The 19,311-nt window shown below is 43.4% G+C and overlaps 1 protein-coding gene across 1 annotated transcript in view; it reads left to right on the forward strand.

Moving 5' to 3' along the window:
- Window positions 1-19,311, forward strand: part of LOC311232584 (uncharacterized protein) — a gene marked incomplete at its 3' end in the record, with an annotated part of 110,899 nt that overhangs the window by 48,399 nt on the left and 43,189 nt on the right. Inside the window, exons 5-11 of the mRNA XM_084319445.1 lie at window positions 5,478-5,512; window positions 5,645-7,424; window positions 8,494-8,679; window positions 8,840-9,010; window positions 12,584-12,757; window positions 12,882-12,931; window positions 16,923-17,093. Coding sequence (XP_084175571.1) covers window positions 5,478-5,512; window positions 5,645-7,424; window positions 8,494-8,679; window positions 8,840-9,010; window positions 12,584-12,757; window positions 12,882-12,931; window positions 16,923-17,093 — 2,567 coding nt within the window. The remainder of the gene's footprint in view (window positions 1-5,477; window positions 5,513-5,644; window positions 7,425-8,493; window positions 8,680-8,839; window positions 9,011-12,583; window positions 12,758-12,881; window positions 12,932-16,922; window positions 17,094-19,311) is intronic.

Genomic DNA, 19,311 nt, shown 5'->3' on the forward strand with positions numbered 1-19,311 from the left:
TTCTATCATTTAGATTCATTGACGAATTGATAACATAAAACAGATTATTCAATAACAAAATAATCGTTAGTTGCAGTATACAGGTATACTATATACAGACAAATGTAAATAAATATACGGTGTATAAATACGGTATACAGCATTATTGTACGTGCTATCACACAGAGTTATATGGGTTATATGCAGGTGTATAAATTGGCATATAGAAAGGATTATGCAGGTATAATATATCAAATCGTATATATATATAACAGGGGTGTAAAGTACTTGAGTAATTGTACTTCGTTACAATACTTAAGTACTGTTTTTTGTGATTTGTAGGGGAGAACGGGGATGGTTGTCACACGGGTAGATTGTCACATTCATTATATTTCGCTACCAAAAGGTGCTTTCTCCCATATTTTGGTATGGAAATGTCCAGAATTGGGATCAGAGCTCACCTATAGTCTTCTTTGGAGTAAGACAGCTGAACTTTAGGTGAGGACTTTTTGTGTTTTTCATGTGGAATTGTAAATATTCAGCTCCTCAATATTTTCTTCTAGGCATTTACACAATTGGTTTATAATGAAACAATTGTTACCCTTAAAATGTGTGAAGGGAAAGCTATAGTTTAGATTGTTGTTGGCTAACTAACACATTTTTAGATGGTTGTTAGCCTTGATACTAGCAAGACATTCTAGTTGGGGTTCGTTGTCACATTTACTTTGGGGTTGGTTGTCACATGTGACAAGCACATGCCAGTGCTTTTAATGAGCACAACGTGGACCGTTTCTTCACCAACTTGGAGGTGATGGATGAGCTGAGGACAGGCCGAGCAGAGCCCAATGCACCCCAGCCCACCTACCAAGCCTAGTACATCCCAGCCTAGACCACCTGCCAAGCCTAGTACATCCCAGCCGAGACCACCTGCCAAGCCTAGTACATCCCAGCCTAGACCACCTGCTAAGCCTATTACATCCCAGCCTAGACCACCTGCCAAGCCTAGTACATCCCAGCCGAGACCACCTGCCAAGCCTAGTACATCCCAGCCGAGACCACCTGCCAAGCCTAGTACATCCCAGCCTAGACCACCTGCTAAGCCTATTACATCCCAGCCTAGACCACCTGCCAAGCCTAGTACATCCCAGCCGAGACCACCTGCCAAGCCTAGTACATCCCAGCCGAGACCACCTGCCAAGCCTAGTACACCCAGTGTACTCCACCCCAGCTGGAAAAGGCAGCCAGCAAGAAGAAGAAACAGAAAAGAAAGAGACAGGAGGAGTCTTCATCAGATGAAGATGATTGTTTTTGTTTGGTTTGTATGGAAACGTTCTCCAACAGCCGTTCAGGGGAGTTATGGGAGAAGTGTTGGACAAGCTCTGCTTAGTTGGAGTGCCCAGACCCTACATTTGCCATCACTGTAACTCAGATAGTGAATGAGTGTAGCCTAGTTGTGTTGGCTATTATTGTTAGGCCTATTTATTTTGTTCTTATTTTGTTATATATGATGGCCTAAAGATATCTTTCCTGTTTATGTTCATGTTAAGATGCATTAAGTTGTGTATTTGTCAACTTGTCAATGCAATTCAACTATCAAATTTAGTTCTTCCTTCTCGCCTTCTTTTTAAGATTTTCCCCATTAAAACACATAGTGACAACCAACCCCATAGTGTGTGACAACCATCCCTGTGATGGGGTTGGTTGTCACAATGTGTCAGTGTCTTTAATAGGTAATTTCCTCTTTGTTACAATATGTTGGAAAATGAGAGGGATACATACTTCAAGCCAACATCTTAAGCTTCAATTTAATGTAGGAATGACTATTGAAAGATGTTTTGATGATGAGCAATTCACACTAGAGTAAAAAGTGACAACCATGCCCGTTCTCCCCTATTTTACTCAAGTATTATTAGGTTTGTATACTTGTACTTTTACTCAATTACATTTCAGAGAAAAAAACTTTACTTTTTACTCCTTACATTTAAAATGCACACCTACAAAGTACAAATCTCGCAGGTCCAACCATTTTAATTAGTATATTTGTTTCTCTGGCCGAACTAACGTTAACGTTATTAATCCTGCGGCCACACTTTATTTAAAAACAGCCAATCAAATCCGCATCAATGGAAAATGAACCCGCCCATACCCATGCTTATTGGTCCTTGTGCAAGACTAGAAAGCGGGGATATTTGATTAAACACCTGCTATCAGAAGAATAGACAGTCAGAAAAAAGTTTTTACTTTTTTTTTTTACTACTAAAGTAGATTTTTAAAATCTTTTCCCCCCTCCTTTTTCTCAGTTTTTCTCCCATCCTAATGTTAGTCGTTATGCCAATTCCCAATCCCCTTCCTGGTTGTTGCGCACTCTACCCCCTACAGTCGGTCTGGGAGAGTGGAGGCTATCACATGCTTCCTCCGACACATGTGTAGCCAATCAACCGTTCACACTACCTCCCTTAGATCCTTTCCTCGCTGAGGAGGCGCCCCGACCGAACTGTAGGAGTCGCTGTTTACAACGACCAGGACCCACCCACCGGCTTTCCCACCCTCTAACACTGCCAATTGTGTTAGTATGACGGCCGGCCAAGCCGGAAGCAACACCGAGAGCTGGGCTCGATACCAGTATCTCCTGCGTTAGTGACGAACGCCACCCAGCCGCACCTAAAGTAGAAACTTTTAAACTTTTACTCAAGTGTGTTTTTAGCCAGATACTCTGACTTTTACTTGAGTACAATTTTGAGATGGTACCCATAAGGGGCGGCTGATTGGCGCAGTGGGCAAGGCGCTCGCCACTAACGCAGGAGACGCTGGGTTCGAGCCCAGCTCTCGGCGTTGCTACCGGCTGGCCGGTCGTTCATACTACCACAATTGGCAAGTGTTAGAAGGTGGAAAAGCCGGTGGGTGGGGATTGGACGTTGTGGACAGCGACTCCTACAGGTCGGTTTGGTGACGCCGGTGCAACGGAAGCAGGAAGTAGCGGGGGCAGCGTGAGCCTCCCACGCGTTACTCCTCGCTACTGAGAGTTCGAGCTGCTGCGGTGAAAAGATGCAACAGGCTGCCTCCTCGTGTACCGGAGGGGACACATGATGCAAGGCTTCTGTCCTCACTACAACCGACCAGTGGGAGGCATAGTCAAGACAGGGGAGGGAAGAATTGGTTAATACGAAATTGGGATGGGAGAAAAATAGAAAAAATGGGGAGAAAAAGCGGATAAAAAAAAAAGATGGTACCCATACTTTCACATAAGTAACATTTACATCTAACATTGCACTGTATTTATTGAATAATAATACTTTCACTCTCATCAGCAGCACATTTGAACATGAACACTCTCCAGATATTTAGTGCAAAGTCACATTCACAAAGTAAGATCAATGTAACATTTGAGTTTGTGTGTGTGTTGGAGAACTCAAAGTCACACAACAACAATGTAACATTTGAGTGTGTGTGTGTGTTGGAGAACTCAAAGTCACACAAGAACAATGTAACATTTGAGTGAGTGAGTGTGTGTGTGTGTTGGAGAACTCAAAGTCACACAAGAACAATGTAACATTTGAGTGAGTGAGTGTGTGTGTGTGTTGGAGAACTCAAAGTCGCACAAGAACAATGTAACATTTGTGTGTGTGTGTGTATTGGAGAACTCAAAGTCACACAAGAACAATGTAACATTTGAGTGTGTGTGTGTTGGAGAACTCAAAGTCGCACAAGAACAATGTAACATTTGAGTGAGTGAGTGAGTGTGTGTGTGTGTGTGTGTTGAACTCAAAGTCACACAAGAACAATGTAACATTTGAGTGTGTGTGTGTTGAACTCAAAGTCGCACAAGAACAATGTAACATTTGAGTGTGTGTTGAACTCAAAGTCACACAAGAACAATGTAACATTTGTGTGTGTGTGTTGAACTCAAAGTCACACAAGAACAATGTAACATTTGAGTGTGTGTGTTGAACTCAAAGTCACACAAGAACAATGTAACATTTGTGTGTGTTGAACTCAAAGTCGCACAAGAACAATGTAACATTTGAGTGTGTGTGTTAAACTCAAAGTCACACAAGAACAATGTAAAGTCCAGGAAGTCTATATGTTGCTATGCAGAAATAACAAAGCATCAACATTTTCTGGGTTAAGGGCGGTGCGCCTCTCTTCAATGAGTCTCACTAAACACTAAAGCACCGTTCAGATGGAGTGCTTTTAGCTGGGATTGCCATTAATTTCTTAGCAACTGGCACCAGCCCATCTGACCTGTCCTTCCAGAAGTCGTTTGGCAAACGCAGTCATCTTTGGTTGATTGTCGGCTTTTGTGCCTTTTGAGGCCACTCGTACCTGACTCACTCGCGTATTTCACTAAGACCTCGTACGTATCACAAGCAGCATATTCCGTGTCGACACCGTCACACTCGACTCTCGCAAACTTTTCACAAAGTGCCGATTTCCCGGAAATCTCTTTAAGTTTGACAAACGGGTCCTTGTTTTTACCTTTACGTGACAATTCTGACTTTAACCGCTCTTGGCCAGCCATGGAAGTGTTTGCAATACGCGCCTCCATTTCTCTTGCTCTGCTCAACCTAACAGGCTTGAGGTCACACACATGCAGCACGTTGCATGCCGGATGCAGTACTAGACTTCCGGTATAGTTCGCTTAGCTTGTGATGCAGTGTTGGGTGACTGAATGAAAACTACAAGGGTGATCAATGCAATGTTTAACTCAATGCTGGGGAGAAATGTTCAAATATCGATTTGATTTGAAATAAAATATAACTGCATCATGGTTCCTGCTCCCGTTGACTTTTACTCCCGGTCCTGCCCAATCACGTGATTAAAAGTGAGTGAAAAAAATGTCATCCTCTAGTGCAGGGGTCGGCAATCTTTCTGACATGAAGTGCCAGTTTGAAATGTTCTTGTTAACTAGTGTGCCATAACAACAATATTCCATCCATATAGGCTACATGCATCGTAACAGCATTTTAAAGACACATTTTCTCTCATAATCAGAGCATGTACTTCATGTGCGAGAAGATCTGCTCACAGAGGTACGTTGACCCGAAGACAGTCAGCAAAGCCATTGCAACGTTCCGTCATCCGTAGACAGCTGACCTTCTTTACTTTAGCTTTCTCAGCTAGCGTGGTTGCCATCATGACATCTACAACTATACAGAATTGATTATCATGGGAAATGCGAGCAGGAGGCCGTAGTCTACCTTCAATCAAACTAAATAAAATAAAAAAAGCTGTGCAACAGCCAATGGCTGTTCAATAGGTAATTTGACATGCTAGCTGTCACAGGGGTGTGCAAAAAAGTCGACTTACAAAAAATAACCTGTGGGAGGATTTCAACAAGATAAATGCGACAACAGTCCAGTGCAAAATATGAAAAGCGAAGTTTGTAAAAATAAATAGATATGAAAATGCTGCCACGTGCCTAGGGTTGCCGACCCCTGCTCTAGTGTGTACTTCTGTACTCATCACTCTATGTTTTGTGGTCCTTTCCATTCTGACAGGCTGAATCTGAGCGGCTCCACTACAGAGAAGAGAGGTGAGAACAGCAGAAGGGGTCGAGGGGAACAGATGAAAACCATGAGAATGAAGTGGTTTTAAAAGTACAAGTAAACTAAATGACTTGGTTAGAAACTGTGTGCTGAAAACTGTGTTGCATCTTTTCCTCCAGCGCCTGACGACATGGAGAGAGCTCAAGAGAAAACTAAAGTCCGTCTGAAGAACAAGTACGCGTGTATCTATGAGGACACAGCAACCGGTTCGTCCTTCTTGGAAAGGGTCTACACGCAACTCGACATTATACCAGACATCAACAAAAGGGCTTTGGTTATACACGAGAATCTGCACAAGTTCGATATCAAAGGGACAACCCCATCGTCAAACAACAGACTCTACTGCCTTGACCTCTTCAACCAACAACTTCTCAACGGTCGGTGGGTCAAAAGGGTAATGACGAAGGGCATCGCCGGAATCGGGAAGACGGTCGTCGTCCAGTGGTTCTCCCATCAGTGGGCAGAGGGGAAATTCAACCAGCATATTGATTTCATCTTTGAGTTAACTTTTCGGGAGCTGAACATGCTGAACGAGACCGTGTGCTCTCTGTTTGAACTTCTCTGTCACTTCGCCCCTGAGCTGAGGGAGCTAGAAGACCCACAGAGACTTGTTGACAAGCATGTGCTATTCATCCTCGATGGTTTGGATGAATGTAGATTGCCACTGGATTTTGTTGGGAACAAGTCTGTTCACGATCTAGCTGAAACATCGACCGTGGACGTGCTGCTGACGAACCTCATCAAGCGGAACATGTTTCCCAATGCTCTGCTCTGGATAACCTCCCGACCTGCAGCAGCCAATCGGATTCGTCCCAAAGACATCGACCAGATGACAGAAATCCATGGCTTCACTCACCAACAGACAGAAGAGTACTTCAGAAAGAGATTCAATGATGAAGATCGGGCCAAAGAAATCCTCTCTCGCATCAAAGGAATGATGAGCTTCTCCTTCATGAGCCACATACCGATGTTCTGTCGGATCATTGCTGAGGTGTTCCAGAAAGGGCAGGGTGACCAGAAGAGAGAAATCATCACAACGATCACTGAGTTGTACAGTCATTATCTGCTGATTCAAACACAACAGGGAGTAAAGAGATACGAGGAGAACAGGACAGAGGAGATGGATCTAAAGGAATCCAGGACCTTTGCCATATTCCGCAAACTGGCCCAGTTTGCATTCGAACAGCTGGAGGAAGGGAACATCATCTTCTACAAAGAGGACCTGAGACGATGTGGAATTGATGTTGACGACGCGTCAGTGTTTTGTGGACTGTGCTCAGAGATCCTGAAGCAGGAGTGCGGCCTCTATGAGGAGAAGGTCTTCAGCTTTGTGCACCTGAGCTTTCAAGAGTTCCTTGCTGCTGTTCACGTGTTCTACTGCTGTATGACCAAGAACATCGGTGCTCTGAAGTCTGTCCTGGGGAATGTGTCTGCAGATCTGACCTGCCATGAACTGATGAAGAGGGTTGTGGATGAAGCCTTGAGGAGGAAGAACGGACAGCTGGACATGTTGCTCTGCTTCTTTCTCGGGATCTCTCTGGAGTCCAATCAGACCCTCCTACAAGGCTTTCTGCCACAGACCGAGAACGGCTCCAAGACGGCTGAGGAGATGAGAAGATACATCAGAGAGCCACACGTAGGGGACATCTCGCCCGAGAGGCAGATGAACCTGTTCCTCTGCATGTATGAGATGAAGGCACAAAGAGTTCACAATGAAATCCAAACATTCCTGAAGTCTGGCGCAGATCTGTCACCCATTGACTGTGCAGTGCTGTCCTCCATGTTGCTGATGTCAGAGGAGGTGTTGGCTGAGATCAACCTAGTTGCAATATGTTTCTGGGTTGAGCAGAAGAAGCATCAGGGGCTTCTGCCAGCTGTGAAGAACTGCAGGAAGGCCACGTAAGTATCAACGGGAAGTAACACTTATTTAAAATACATACATAAAAAGAAAACATTCATAACATCTCAATAAGAGATTTGTAACAGCCTGTGAACTTCCACATCAATGTTTACTCTCAGTAAAATAGTCTATTACACAAACTAGAAGTCACGAGTCCAGTAATGCCTGAGTTGATTTACACTTAAAACAACATCCCCTTTTTCACTCTATGGAATGGTACTGAAATGGTCTCATTTAAGCTCTTATTCATCACCATTATGGCTTCACCAAGACTGCCAGAGTTCCAAAAGAGGTCTTGTGCGTCTGCAAAGGTGCATTCAGTACTATTTGTGATAGTTTGGAATGAAGACCATGTAGACTCAACCATAAATTATGTAATTGGTTTGTAATTGAGTGCACCTTTTTAAAGGCCCAATCAGTGATCCAAACGTAAACACACCCACAGCACACAAACAAACAAGAAATAGGAATCGAGACATTTTTTCATTCTCTAGCTGATTGACTGAGCTCTTGATAACGCTAGCCAACAGGTAAATATGAGTTTTTAATTGTATTCATTGTATTATATGGCTGTAAAATGTTTTGTTAACGTTGGTTATGTTTGTAAACACATGAGTGAATCAAATCTATATACAGTACCCATATTTACAAGGTTAAGAAAGTTGAAAGTAGCATATCTACACATCGAACTCTACAAGAATGAAGGAGAATATACCCAACATTATATGGTGAAAATCACAGATTGGGGCTTTAATGTATTTTTTCTTCTGCTACTACAGACTATACGCATACGAAGACATGGACATTCTGAAGTCCATTGTTCAGGCAGAAGACTCCTCCCTGAGAGAGCTGCACCTGGTTGCCACTCCAAAAAAAGGTCTTTGGCCTGTCCTCGCTGCTCTTTCAGCTCCCGGCTGTAAACTGGAGACGCTCAGGTCAGACGTAGATCTTAAACAAACCGTTTCTCTTGACACTCATGACTACACGTCGTAATCGCCGTCAGGCTTCGTTTCATTCACATTGTGCCCAGTTCTTGGTGAATGACGCCGCGTCATCCTGTTTCCACAGATTGTCTGGGTTTCTTCTAGGCCACAAGGAATGCAAGTTGCTGACAGGTGTCATCCAATCAACACACTCTCTCCTGAGAGAGCTGGACTTGAGATGCAGTTTCCTGCCCCATGACGATGATGAGAGCCCTTCGATTGCTCTTTCTACTGCGCTGATGGATCCAACCTGTAAACTGGAGAAATTCAGGTAAGTGTCTTTAGTGGTGGGTTTCTGTTTTGTGGGGGGAAGGGGGTCCTCTTCAGTCTTCTCCAAATCGATGGCCGAAGAACAAAGAAGAACAACAAAGAACTCTTTGGCCATCGAAATATTACTCGGCAGTTAACAATGTAATTTCTGTTACTTTTAGGATGAGCGGTTCCCACCCAACAAGTGAAGTCTGCAAGGCGTTCACCTCAGTTCTCTGTTCGAAGTCCCGCCTGAGAGAGTTTGATCTGAGTTACAACGACTTGCAGGATTCAGGAGTGAAGCATCTCTCTGCTGGACTGGGGAGTCCAGACTGTAGACTGGAGATACTGAGGTATTAACATACGATCACGCTCACGGTACAATCTTTACTTATTTATTGCATTGTATAATTAATTGATTGATCTTTATTTATCTTTATTACATACAAATCGCAGTAAAGACAAAATGCAAACGTAAACAAATGAGTCCGTCTTCATCCGTAGAAAAACAAACAAGGAAGAGTTGGAGAAGAGTCTGAAGGAAGCACAGTTCTAGTTCTGCCCCTTTCTTACAATATCATAACATTTAAAATACAACTGTCTTTACTAAGAGAGAAAAGAAAAATATTAAGGTTAAAAAAACAAGACCACCATTTTTAGTTTTGAAGAAATCAAAACATTCCTTGAGAGCAACTATCTATAGTTCCTCAGTTCTGTATTGTGTCTATCAGTGCTTTTTTGTATCTATTTTTGAACTGTGCAACGTTACAGTTTCTATTTTTCTCCCATCCCCCAATTTTAGTCGTTATGCCAATTCCCTTCCTGGTCGTTGTGTGCATTGCCCCACTGTCGGTCTGGGGAGGGTGTAGACCAGTGGTTCCCTTAGTGTGGAGCAGAGGTACTGCAGGTGGGGCGTGAAAAATAAATGAAGAATAATATTAATTTAGCACCAAAACTGATAAACGCCAATGTCAACAAAAATGTACTGACTGTCATGGGTTATTGTTTATACGGAGCACATTCAGAAGCCTAAATATGTTTTGCCACAAAAGGTGTTATTGTAAGTTTGTGTTTCAGGGCAGGCTAGCTAGCTATTGTCCAATCGAATGAGTGAATGAATGGGAATCGAAGAGAGAGTGAGACGTAACGTTATGCTAGTCTGCATGAGAGGAATTTGTGAGGAATCGAACAAAAATGGAGACGTTTCTGGTAACAGCTAAAAGATAAGCAGCGGGGGAGCTCCAGTAGCTCACCACGTACCGCGAGCGCTATTTCAGCGCCGGGGACAACCGTGCTCGTCACGGATCTGGGGTTTAGCGAGTTCGAATCCCGGACTGCAGCCGTGCCTTTCCCAGAGTGTCTTCCCCCCCATCTGAACCCTTTCAGCCTGTTTATGTCGGTCATCCTTGACCAGAATAAATGCGATAAACGTATAAAAGAGCCAGGGGAATGGCCAAAGTTAAAAAAAAAAAAAAAAAAAAAAAAAAAAGATAAGCAGCGGAGCCCACAAGTACTTCAGCTACACAATCTGAACTCATTGGACAGAGAGCTGTGGGCATACGGCTGCCTTTTGCAACATCCTACCTGTGTGAGGTCGGCTTTTCTGCAGTGGCCTCCATCAAATCAAAATACAGATCGAAGTTGAACATTGAGAATGAACTGCCTGTGGAGCTTTTTTCCCTATTGTTAGGTTTTAGTGAGTTTTTCCTTACCTTCGCGTGGGGTATGTCTGGGAGTGCTTGCATTCTTTCATTTATTTGCATTTATCTTAAAATCTTTGGACCTTATGGTGCTCTTGTTCTGTTCTTGACTTATTGTTGTGTTTTCTTCTTGACTTGTTTAAAGAAGACCTGTACGGCCCATGGGGACATTAACGTGTGTTGTCGGGCCTTATAAATAAATCTGATTTGATTTGAACTGAGAGTCTCAAAACAACTATCCCGCTTTGAGAAGATTTGCAAGGGAAAGCAAGCACACACAAGTCACTACATGTGGAGTCACCAGCTGCTTCTTTTCACCTGACAGCGAGGAGTTTCACTGGGAGAACGTAACGCGCGCAGAGGTTCACGCTATTTCCCCCAGATCCGCTCCCTGCTGAACAGGTGCCCTGACCGACCAGTAGGAATCGCTGTTTGCAACGACCAGTACTCCCCCACCGGCTTCCCACCCGCCAACACTGAACACTGCCAATATTGTGTTAGTAGGGACGACTGACCAAGCTGGAGGTACCGCTGACAGCTGGATTCGATCCCAGAACTGTGCTACGTTATTGCTCTGTTTCGCAAAAGGCTACTGACATGCACATGCTTTTAAGAACGGTGCGGACAGCTGGATATTTTAAGTTAAGTTTCCCCCTTAAATCATAACTTCCCCCTTAAATATAAGACAGTGTTTTATTTCTGCAAACTACACCAGAAGAAGTGGGGTTGTCTTATATTGGCTGGTTGTCATGGTGATGATGGGGGGTGACTCTAGAGATGGGGGGGGGGGGGGTGACTAGATACGGGGGGTGACTAGAGAAGTGGGGGGGGGGGGTGACTCTAGAGACGGGGGGTGACTAGAGAAGTGGGGGGGTGACTAGAGAGGGGGGGTGACTAGAGAAGAAGGGGTGACTAGAGGGGGGTGACTAGAGAAGTGGGGGGGTGACTAGAGAGGGGGGGTGACTAGAGAAGTGGGGGTGACTAGAGAGGGGGGGTGACTAGAGAGGGGGGGTGACTAGAGAGGGGGGGTGACTAGAGAGGGGGGTGACTAGAGAGGGGGGTGACTAGAGAAGTGGGAGGTGACTAGAGAAGGGGGGTGACTAGAGAGGGGGGTGACTAGAGAGGGGGGTGACTAGAGAAGTGGGGGTGACTAGAGAGGGGCTGACTCTAGAGAAGTGGGGGGTGACTCTAGAGACGGGGGGTGACTAGAGAGGGGGGTGACTAGAGAAGTGGGGGTGACTAGAGAGGGGCTGACTCTAGAGAAGTGGGGGGTGACTCTAGAGACGGGGGGTGACTAGAGAGGGGGGTGACTAGAGAGGGGGGTGACTCTAGAGAGGGGGGTGACTAGAGAGGGGGGTGACTCTAGAGAAGTGGGGGGTGACTCTAGAGACGGGGGGTGACTAGAGAGGGGGGTGACTCTAGAGAAGTTGGGGGTGACTCTAGAGACGGAGGTGACTAGAGAGGGGGGTGACTCTAGAGAGGGGGGTGACTCTAGAGAGGGGGGTGACTAGAGAGGGGGGTGCCTCTAGAGAAGTGGGGGGTGACTCTAGAGAGGGGGGTGACTAGAGAGGGGGGTGACTCTAGAGAAGTGGGGGGTGACTCTAGAGAGGGGGGTGACTCTAGAGAAGTTGGGGGTGACTCTAGAGACGGGGGGGTGACTAGAGAGGGGGGTGACTAGAGAGGGGGGTGACTCTAGAGACGGGGGGGTGACTAGAGAGGGGGCAGCGGTGGCCTAATGGTTAGAGAAGCGGGTTTGTGACCGGAAGGTCGCCGGTTCGATACCCGGGACCGGCAGGAAAAACCTGCCGCTGAAGTGCCCTTGAGCAAGGCACTTAACCCCCAAGCTCCAGTGGAGTTGCTCAGGCCAATGGTGTCAGACTGTGGTTGTACTGGGCAGCTCCCAGGTGTGAATGGAACTGTGTGAATGTGAAACAGGGCGTAGCTGAAAAAGAGCATCTGTGCTCAGCGAACCTACCCTGGGTAAATAAAGGTTAAACAAAAACAAAGAGGGGGGTGAGGCGGTAAATAAAGTTTGCTTTTGGAGACATTTAGCACATTTCCCGGTAAGCTAATATGACATGTTTGGTATCAATGCAAGATTCATACGATTGATAGATGAGAATTAGGCTGTAGAGTCACAGAGGAAGGCTGTGCTTCTCTTTTAAATCATTCTGCAGGTTGTAGTCACAGAGGAAGGCTGTGCTTCTCTTTTAAATCATTCTGCAGGCTGGCAGGCTGTAAAGTCACAGAGGAAGGCTGTGCTTCTCTGGCCTCAGCTCTGGGCTCCAACCCCTCCCACCTGAGAGAGCTGGACCTGAGCTTCAATCACCCAGGAGACTTGGGAACAAAGCTGCTCTCCGATAGACTGAAGGACCCGAATTGTACACTGGAGAAACTCAAGTTAGTGCAGTGCACATACTGTTATGCATGGGGAATTATTACTTTGAGCAATATTATTAATCTAGTTACTTTCATAGCCACGCTGAAGGTCCCTGGTTCAACATCTGTTCTTCTCTCTCCACAGTTTGGACCATGATGAGGAGCACTGGATCAACCCACAGCTGCTGAAGAAATGTAAGGATTTGACATGTTTGATAATTTTACTCATCAAAATTTTATTGTTTTGACAGAACAATGGTGGACCGTATTAAAGAGCAGCTACACACATGATCATTTTGGTGGCATGTTGCTGCGCTAGTGCTTGATAATAGGCTTGTTTGAGATGACTGATTTCTCACCGCGAAAATAGCAACACGTTCGAAATCAGAAAACGTAAATAAAGTACTAATTTACCACAGGAAAAAAGGTACATGTACATTATGTTATAACCATAAGTAATAAAATAAGTATCTGCGAAAGTCCATAACAAACAACTCGACCAGGAGTCGAACAAACAATGATTATGATCACGGGCGAGTTCTCTCACCACTAGACACCCACGCTGATACAAACACAGCAATACTATGATGAAGATTCATTTGAACCTTTAACGGTTATGCTTAAGATAGAAAATTAGTGTAAAGGTTATGGTTAATTTAAGGTAATAGTGTGGTTATGTTTTTGAATTTTTTATTTTATTCGATTTTATTAGGAAAAAGTATCATACAGGGCTCGAAATTAACTTTTTTACTTGGTAGCACTGGTGCTCCCAACTTCAAAAGGTTTGGAGCACCAGCAAAAATTTAGGAGCACCAGCAAAGATTTAGGAGCACCCACCAAAATGTAAGGAGCACCAACAATATATATGTAATCAGGGCCTGGAATTAACTTTTTGACTCACCGGCTAGTGGTAGATGGGGAAAATCTACCCGCCAAGTATATTTCTTACCGGCCCAAGAAAAATCACATTTTTGTGTCACATATATATATCAAATGTAAAGACTAACTCAAAAGATAACACACATATACTGTACATATGACACATATAACGATATATAATAATAATAATAATGTATAATAATAATAATAATGCAGGACCTCTTTAGGGGTCTTTATTCGGCATGCAACGAACTGGACATGCAATGGGAGCGGCACACACACACTGGGATTCACACACACACACACACATGCATTGTCTTTTTCTCAGTCGCCGATGCAGGAATACTTCAATCAATCATGCAGGAATACTTGCATGATTGACGGCCTTTATGGTGGTTGTATTCCATTGGATGTCCTTTTCTGTACAGTTGCACATTGCTGTACTCCACCCAGTAGGTATGGGAGTTTTCCGTTATTTGTCATGTTTTCAAACTCTCTTTGGGTGTTTGCAATTCATGGGAAGTCTCTAATATCTTGGTACAGTGGGCAGGTTGTTAGAAAGTGTAGCTCTGACATGGCTGTTAGCCTAGCCACAGAGGGTCTTGAGGAGAGGCGCCGATTTAATCCGGGATACAGAGATGCAGCCAATGTGACAATGGCTCTGTTCATGGTCACGAATGGATTCCAGCTTCATTGATTTACTACCGATGACAAACGTGTTGTTTCTGTTTTTCCTTTTGACATACTTGCGGCACACAGAACAACTCATCACTACAGCCCAGCGTCATACTGTAGCCAGTCTCTTGAAACACCGCTATCTCCAAACTACCACTCCTCTTGAAACGTTCTTTTGTTAGGTGGTCTCGCTCTCGCTGCCGCGGTGGGTTTTCTTTTTAGCGGTCGGCTTACTCCTTCCATAGTTCCACATATTTGTAACCCATTTAACGTTATAGCAGCCAACGCTAGCTCCCTACAGTGCAAGCAGGCGCCACGGGCAGTCAGGACAGAAGAGTAGCGGATGTGACGTCGGTAAACAAGCCACAAATTAGGCCTGTCGTAAGACCAAAACACACCGCAGTTTTAATTATTTTACATTACTATTTTGTTACCCGCCACATGGCGGACAGACCACGAAAGGGAGTGATTGAAGGCTAATCTTAACCAATCTAAAATCAGCATTAAAGGTAAGAACGTCAAGCTCACGTTTGATTGGTTAGAATGGTCACTGTCAACTCACAAGGCACATACTGAGTGTATAAACTAGCGAATGTACAGAGAAAGGGACGTTCGGGGAGGGGGGGGAGGAGGTCGCACCAGAACAATTATTTGCACTCGCACAAATGCTCCCAATTATTATCTTAGTCTGACATAATCGTAATAGTCTTGTTGTGATTTGTTCTTTTGAACCTGATAAGGGCTCCGTCTCTACTCCTGATGGACTTCAATATCTCCTGAGTAATTTAGTTTGGCAGTGTTCTGCTTTACCCCAATGTGTTTAATTGGAGCCAGTAAATCCAGCACTGATAGAAATGTCTCTTTAAAGAGATTCCATGCCTCATCTACGTCTTTACTGCTCAGTATGTCCATCCAATTTATCTCACTCAGTGATTCAATAAAGTGGTCTTTTGAATAGTGTTTCATTGTCCTTGTTTTTACATAATCCCTTTGAGCGTGGGGAGCTTTAGTGCGTTTGCGGGTACAATATGACCATATGCTCACTGAGGCCATAGGCTAACACGCCTGACTGGCTAATCTTCTCTGAATCAGATACCACGATCAGATCTAAAGTTGTTCTACTGCTGACACAAATACGCGTTGGTTCTTTTATCAGTTAGGATTAGGGTTAAGTTATAGTTAGTTTAAGGTAACAGTGTGGTTAAGGTAACAGTGTGGTTAGGGTTAAGGTTAGTTTAAGGTAACAGTGTGGTTAAGGTTAGTTTAAGGTAACAGTGTGGTTAGGGTTATGGTTAGTTTACAGTGACAGTGTGGTTAAGGTTAGGGTTTGGGTGAGGCTATCAGAAAAGTGTGTCTCTGTAGTCTTGAGGTAAAGGCATGCGAGTGTCCAGGGTTCATCTTAGTTTCCCGTTGTTCGTCTTAGTCTGAAGCCTAGTAAGCCTGATATCTCCCTTAGTCTGAAGCCTAGTAAGACTAATATCTCCCTTAGTCTGAAGCCTAGTAAGCCTGATATCTCCCTTAGTCTGAAGCCTAGTAATCCTGATATCTCCCTTAGTCTGAAGCCTAGTAAGCCTGATATCTCCCTTAGTCTGAAGCCTAGTAAAACTAATATCTCCCTTAGTCTGAAGCCTAGTAAGCCTAATATCTCCCTTAGTCTGAAGCCTAGTAAGACTAATATCTCCCTTAGTCTGAAGCCTAGTAAGACTAATATCTCCCTTAGTCTGAAGCCTAGTAAGACTAATATTTCCCTTAGTCTGAAGCCTAATCCTGATATCTCCCTTAGTCTGAAGCCTAGTAAGACTAATATCTCCCTTAGTCTGAAGCCTAGTAAGCCTAATATTTCCCTTAGTCTGAAGCCTAGTAAGACTAATATGTCTGGTTAATAACATCTGGTTGATGTGCGGTTTCCCATGTGGGGGACCAGGTTCAGATCCATGTTGTTACACACAGACCCACAGCATCTGTATGAAGTGTAATATTTCTATCTGATTTAACAGTATTAAAAAAGTAGAGTTTTAGTCACCAAACATGTGTGTGAGCTTGTAAACTTGTGTGGATGAAAACACACAGAGACTCAAACACTGGATGCTTCACACACACACACACACACACACACACACACACACACACACACACACACACACACACACACACACACGCACACACACGCAAAGAGACTCTCACACCGGATGCTTCACACACACACGCACACACACAAAGAGACTCACACCGGAAGCTACACACAGACACACACCGGATGCTACACACACAGACACACACCGGATGCTTCACACACACACACACACACACACACACACACACACACACACACACACGCACACGCAAAGAGACTCTCACACCGGAAGCTACCCACATAGACACACCAGATGCTACACACACACACACACACACACACACACACACACACACTTTGTTACATGTCTGGCTGTGTGACGTCAACTTGTCAGCATGAAATAACCGCACCAGGATAGCTTAGCAAGTAGATAATCAGACGTTGTCGCTTTTGGAATTTACTCCACACCCATTTATTATTAAAAACATTGAATCAGGGCTATGAAATTACAATGCCTGGTCATACAGCATTCATTCAATGTACATAATCAACAAGTAGTTTTCACAGACACAAGCCACATCGTTGAGAAGCATCCAGCTGCACAGCCGGAGAGCAAGGCTCCCAGGGCCGCGCTTTGGGGGCCGCGCTGTGAGGTCCGCGCTGTGGTTGGAGTATTGCAGCTTGGTCTCTGTGCACGAGACTGTGAGGAACGTGCGAAAACAATCGAAAGTAAGTAACGTTAGTGCATAACTAACACTTTAATAACTAAAAAGGAATATAAATATAGGAGAATTTGACAACAAAATGAACTATGATGGCGCAAGGGATTGAGATATAATAATTATTGTGTCTAATGGCACTGACTTCAACGTAAACTTGAGCTACTGTAGCCTAAGTATTAACCTGCAAAACTAATTGTTAGTCCAACATTAGTTTAACGTTCTGTTATATTTCAATTGCCTTACTTACTTACTGCCTAAATATATGGTAACGGTATACTCTTGCTATACAGTCTATGTGGATATGATAAGTAAATGTATGATAAGATATGATGAAGTAAATAAGGAATGGTGAATATTACATGTATGTGTATACTGGATATTAACAGCAGTATTATAGGCATACAGCAGTATTGTACATCAGTATTGTACAGCCAGCAATATTATACATTATTATACATGACTATTCTATGCAAGTAGGCTATGTCTAAGCTATTTTACAGTATTATACATGACCTATGTGCAATATGCATAAGACTATGAGCTATATGTGGGTATGTCAGGTTGTCTTGTGGTCAAAGTTATGTATGTGGAATCATATAAGAATGTTCAATTTGACCAATTAGGCCCTTTCTTTTTCTAGATGCATATCACCATTAAAAATGGTGAATCTTGATGCACCACATGCTGCCAGCACTTTCATTGCCCTTTCTGCAATACATCCTTATTCAAACGAACAAGGTTGAGAGGTCCATTTTAAGCAGGCAGTTTCCTATGAAGGTAAAGTTGGCCAACATTCTCTGGGAAATGCAAATGGGTTTACAGTAGAGACCATTAGAGAAATTAATCAAAACGAACCCTTCTGTGATGTCTGTGGCAGGTAATAGGTATATGATTCAGATGTTGTAGCATATTCAATTGACAAATGATCTCTCTCTCTCTCTCTCTCTCTCTCTGTCTCTGTCTCTGTCTCTGTCTCTGTCTCTGTCTCTGTCTCTGTCTCTGTCTCTGTCTCTGTCTCTCTCTCTCTCTCTCTCTCTCTCTCTCTCTCTCTCTCTCTCTCTCTCTCTCTCTCTCTCTCTCTCTCTCTCTCTCTCTCTCTCTCTCAGGGGAAGGAGTCCAGCTGGCACTGCATAGCTGTTCCTCCATCCATCCACCTATCTATTCTTCCCTACCTCCTTGTCAATAAAATAATATAAACAAATAAAGCCGTTCCGTCCTCTGAGCTTTTAAAATTGACAAACTGGTTTAGGCAACTTAGATCACAAGTCAGTTTTGGGAAAGTTATGTGAATACAGAAGAGCTTGTGATAACGGCTGCAGTGGCTACTTTTGTGTTATATTGTTAAGATATTGTGTGAGCAAATAAAAATAAAAATACATTTTATGAAGTATAGTTAATATAACTATATATTAATTTGAATGTAATGTATTAATGTATACTAACTATACATAATATTTTTAATTAATGTATAGTTAATTTACTCATACAGTATGCACATCCTCTGGCCTGTGTGTAGAACTTCCCTGTGTTGTTGACAAAGCTAAACCCTATTGATATGAAGTTGAATGGGAACATGAGAGGATTCAAGATTCAAGATTGTTTATTGTCATGTGCACAGTTAAACAGACAGTTTGCCATACAATGAAAATCTTACTTTGCTAGTCTCTGTTCAGTATTGCACTACTGAGTTATTTGCTGCTATGTTTCAATATAATAATAATAATAATAAGAAGAAGAAGAATTATAATTAATACTTTTGAGTTTTTATTTGTTAGCATGGAAAAGCAAAGAACGTGATTGTCAGTTGTGTATATACAGAGCTCCAGATTCAGCATTGAAGGACTGCATGGAGGTGTTATTTGCCCAGACTCAGAAGGTTACATTCATCTGCGGGGATAAATCACTGTACATTCTATATTGCTCACTAATAAATACTACCATATCTATACTGTGTGGAGATTTGGGGTAACACTTATAAAAGTAACTTAAAACCATTATGCACACTACAAAAAAGAGCTATTAGGATTATCAATAAGGTAGGATATCTGGAACACACAAACACACTGTTTTTAAAATCACATGCCATGAAACTCAGGGACCTGGCTGAATTTAAGACTGCACAAATCATGTTTAAAGCACGAAACAATTCACTCCCGGGTTACTTTTCGATCGCGTGACATTGTTCAGAAAGTTTGGTGCACTTGACAAATCGCCGTGTGAAAGCA

This window comes from Notolepis coatsorum (genome assembly GCF_963971535.1).
Source record: "Notolepis coatsorum genome assembly, chromosome: 7".
Classification (NCBI taxonomy): domain Eukaryota; kingdom Metazoa; phylum Chordata; class Actinopteri; order Aulopiformes; family Paralepididae; genus Notolepis; species Notolepis coatsorum.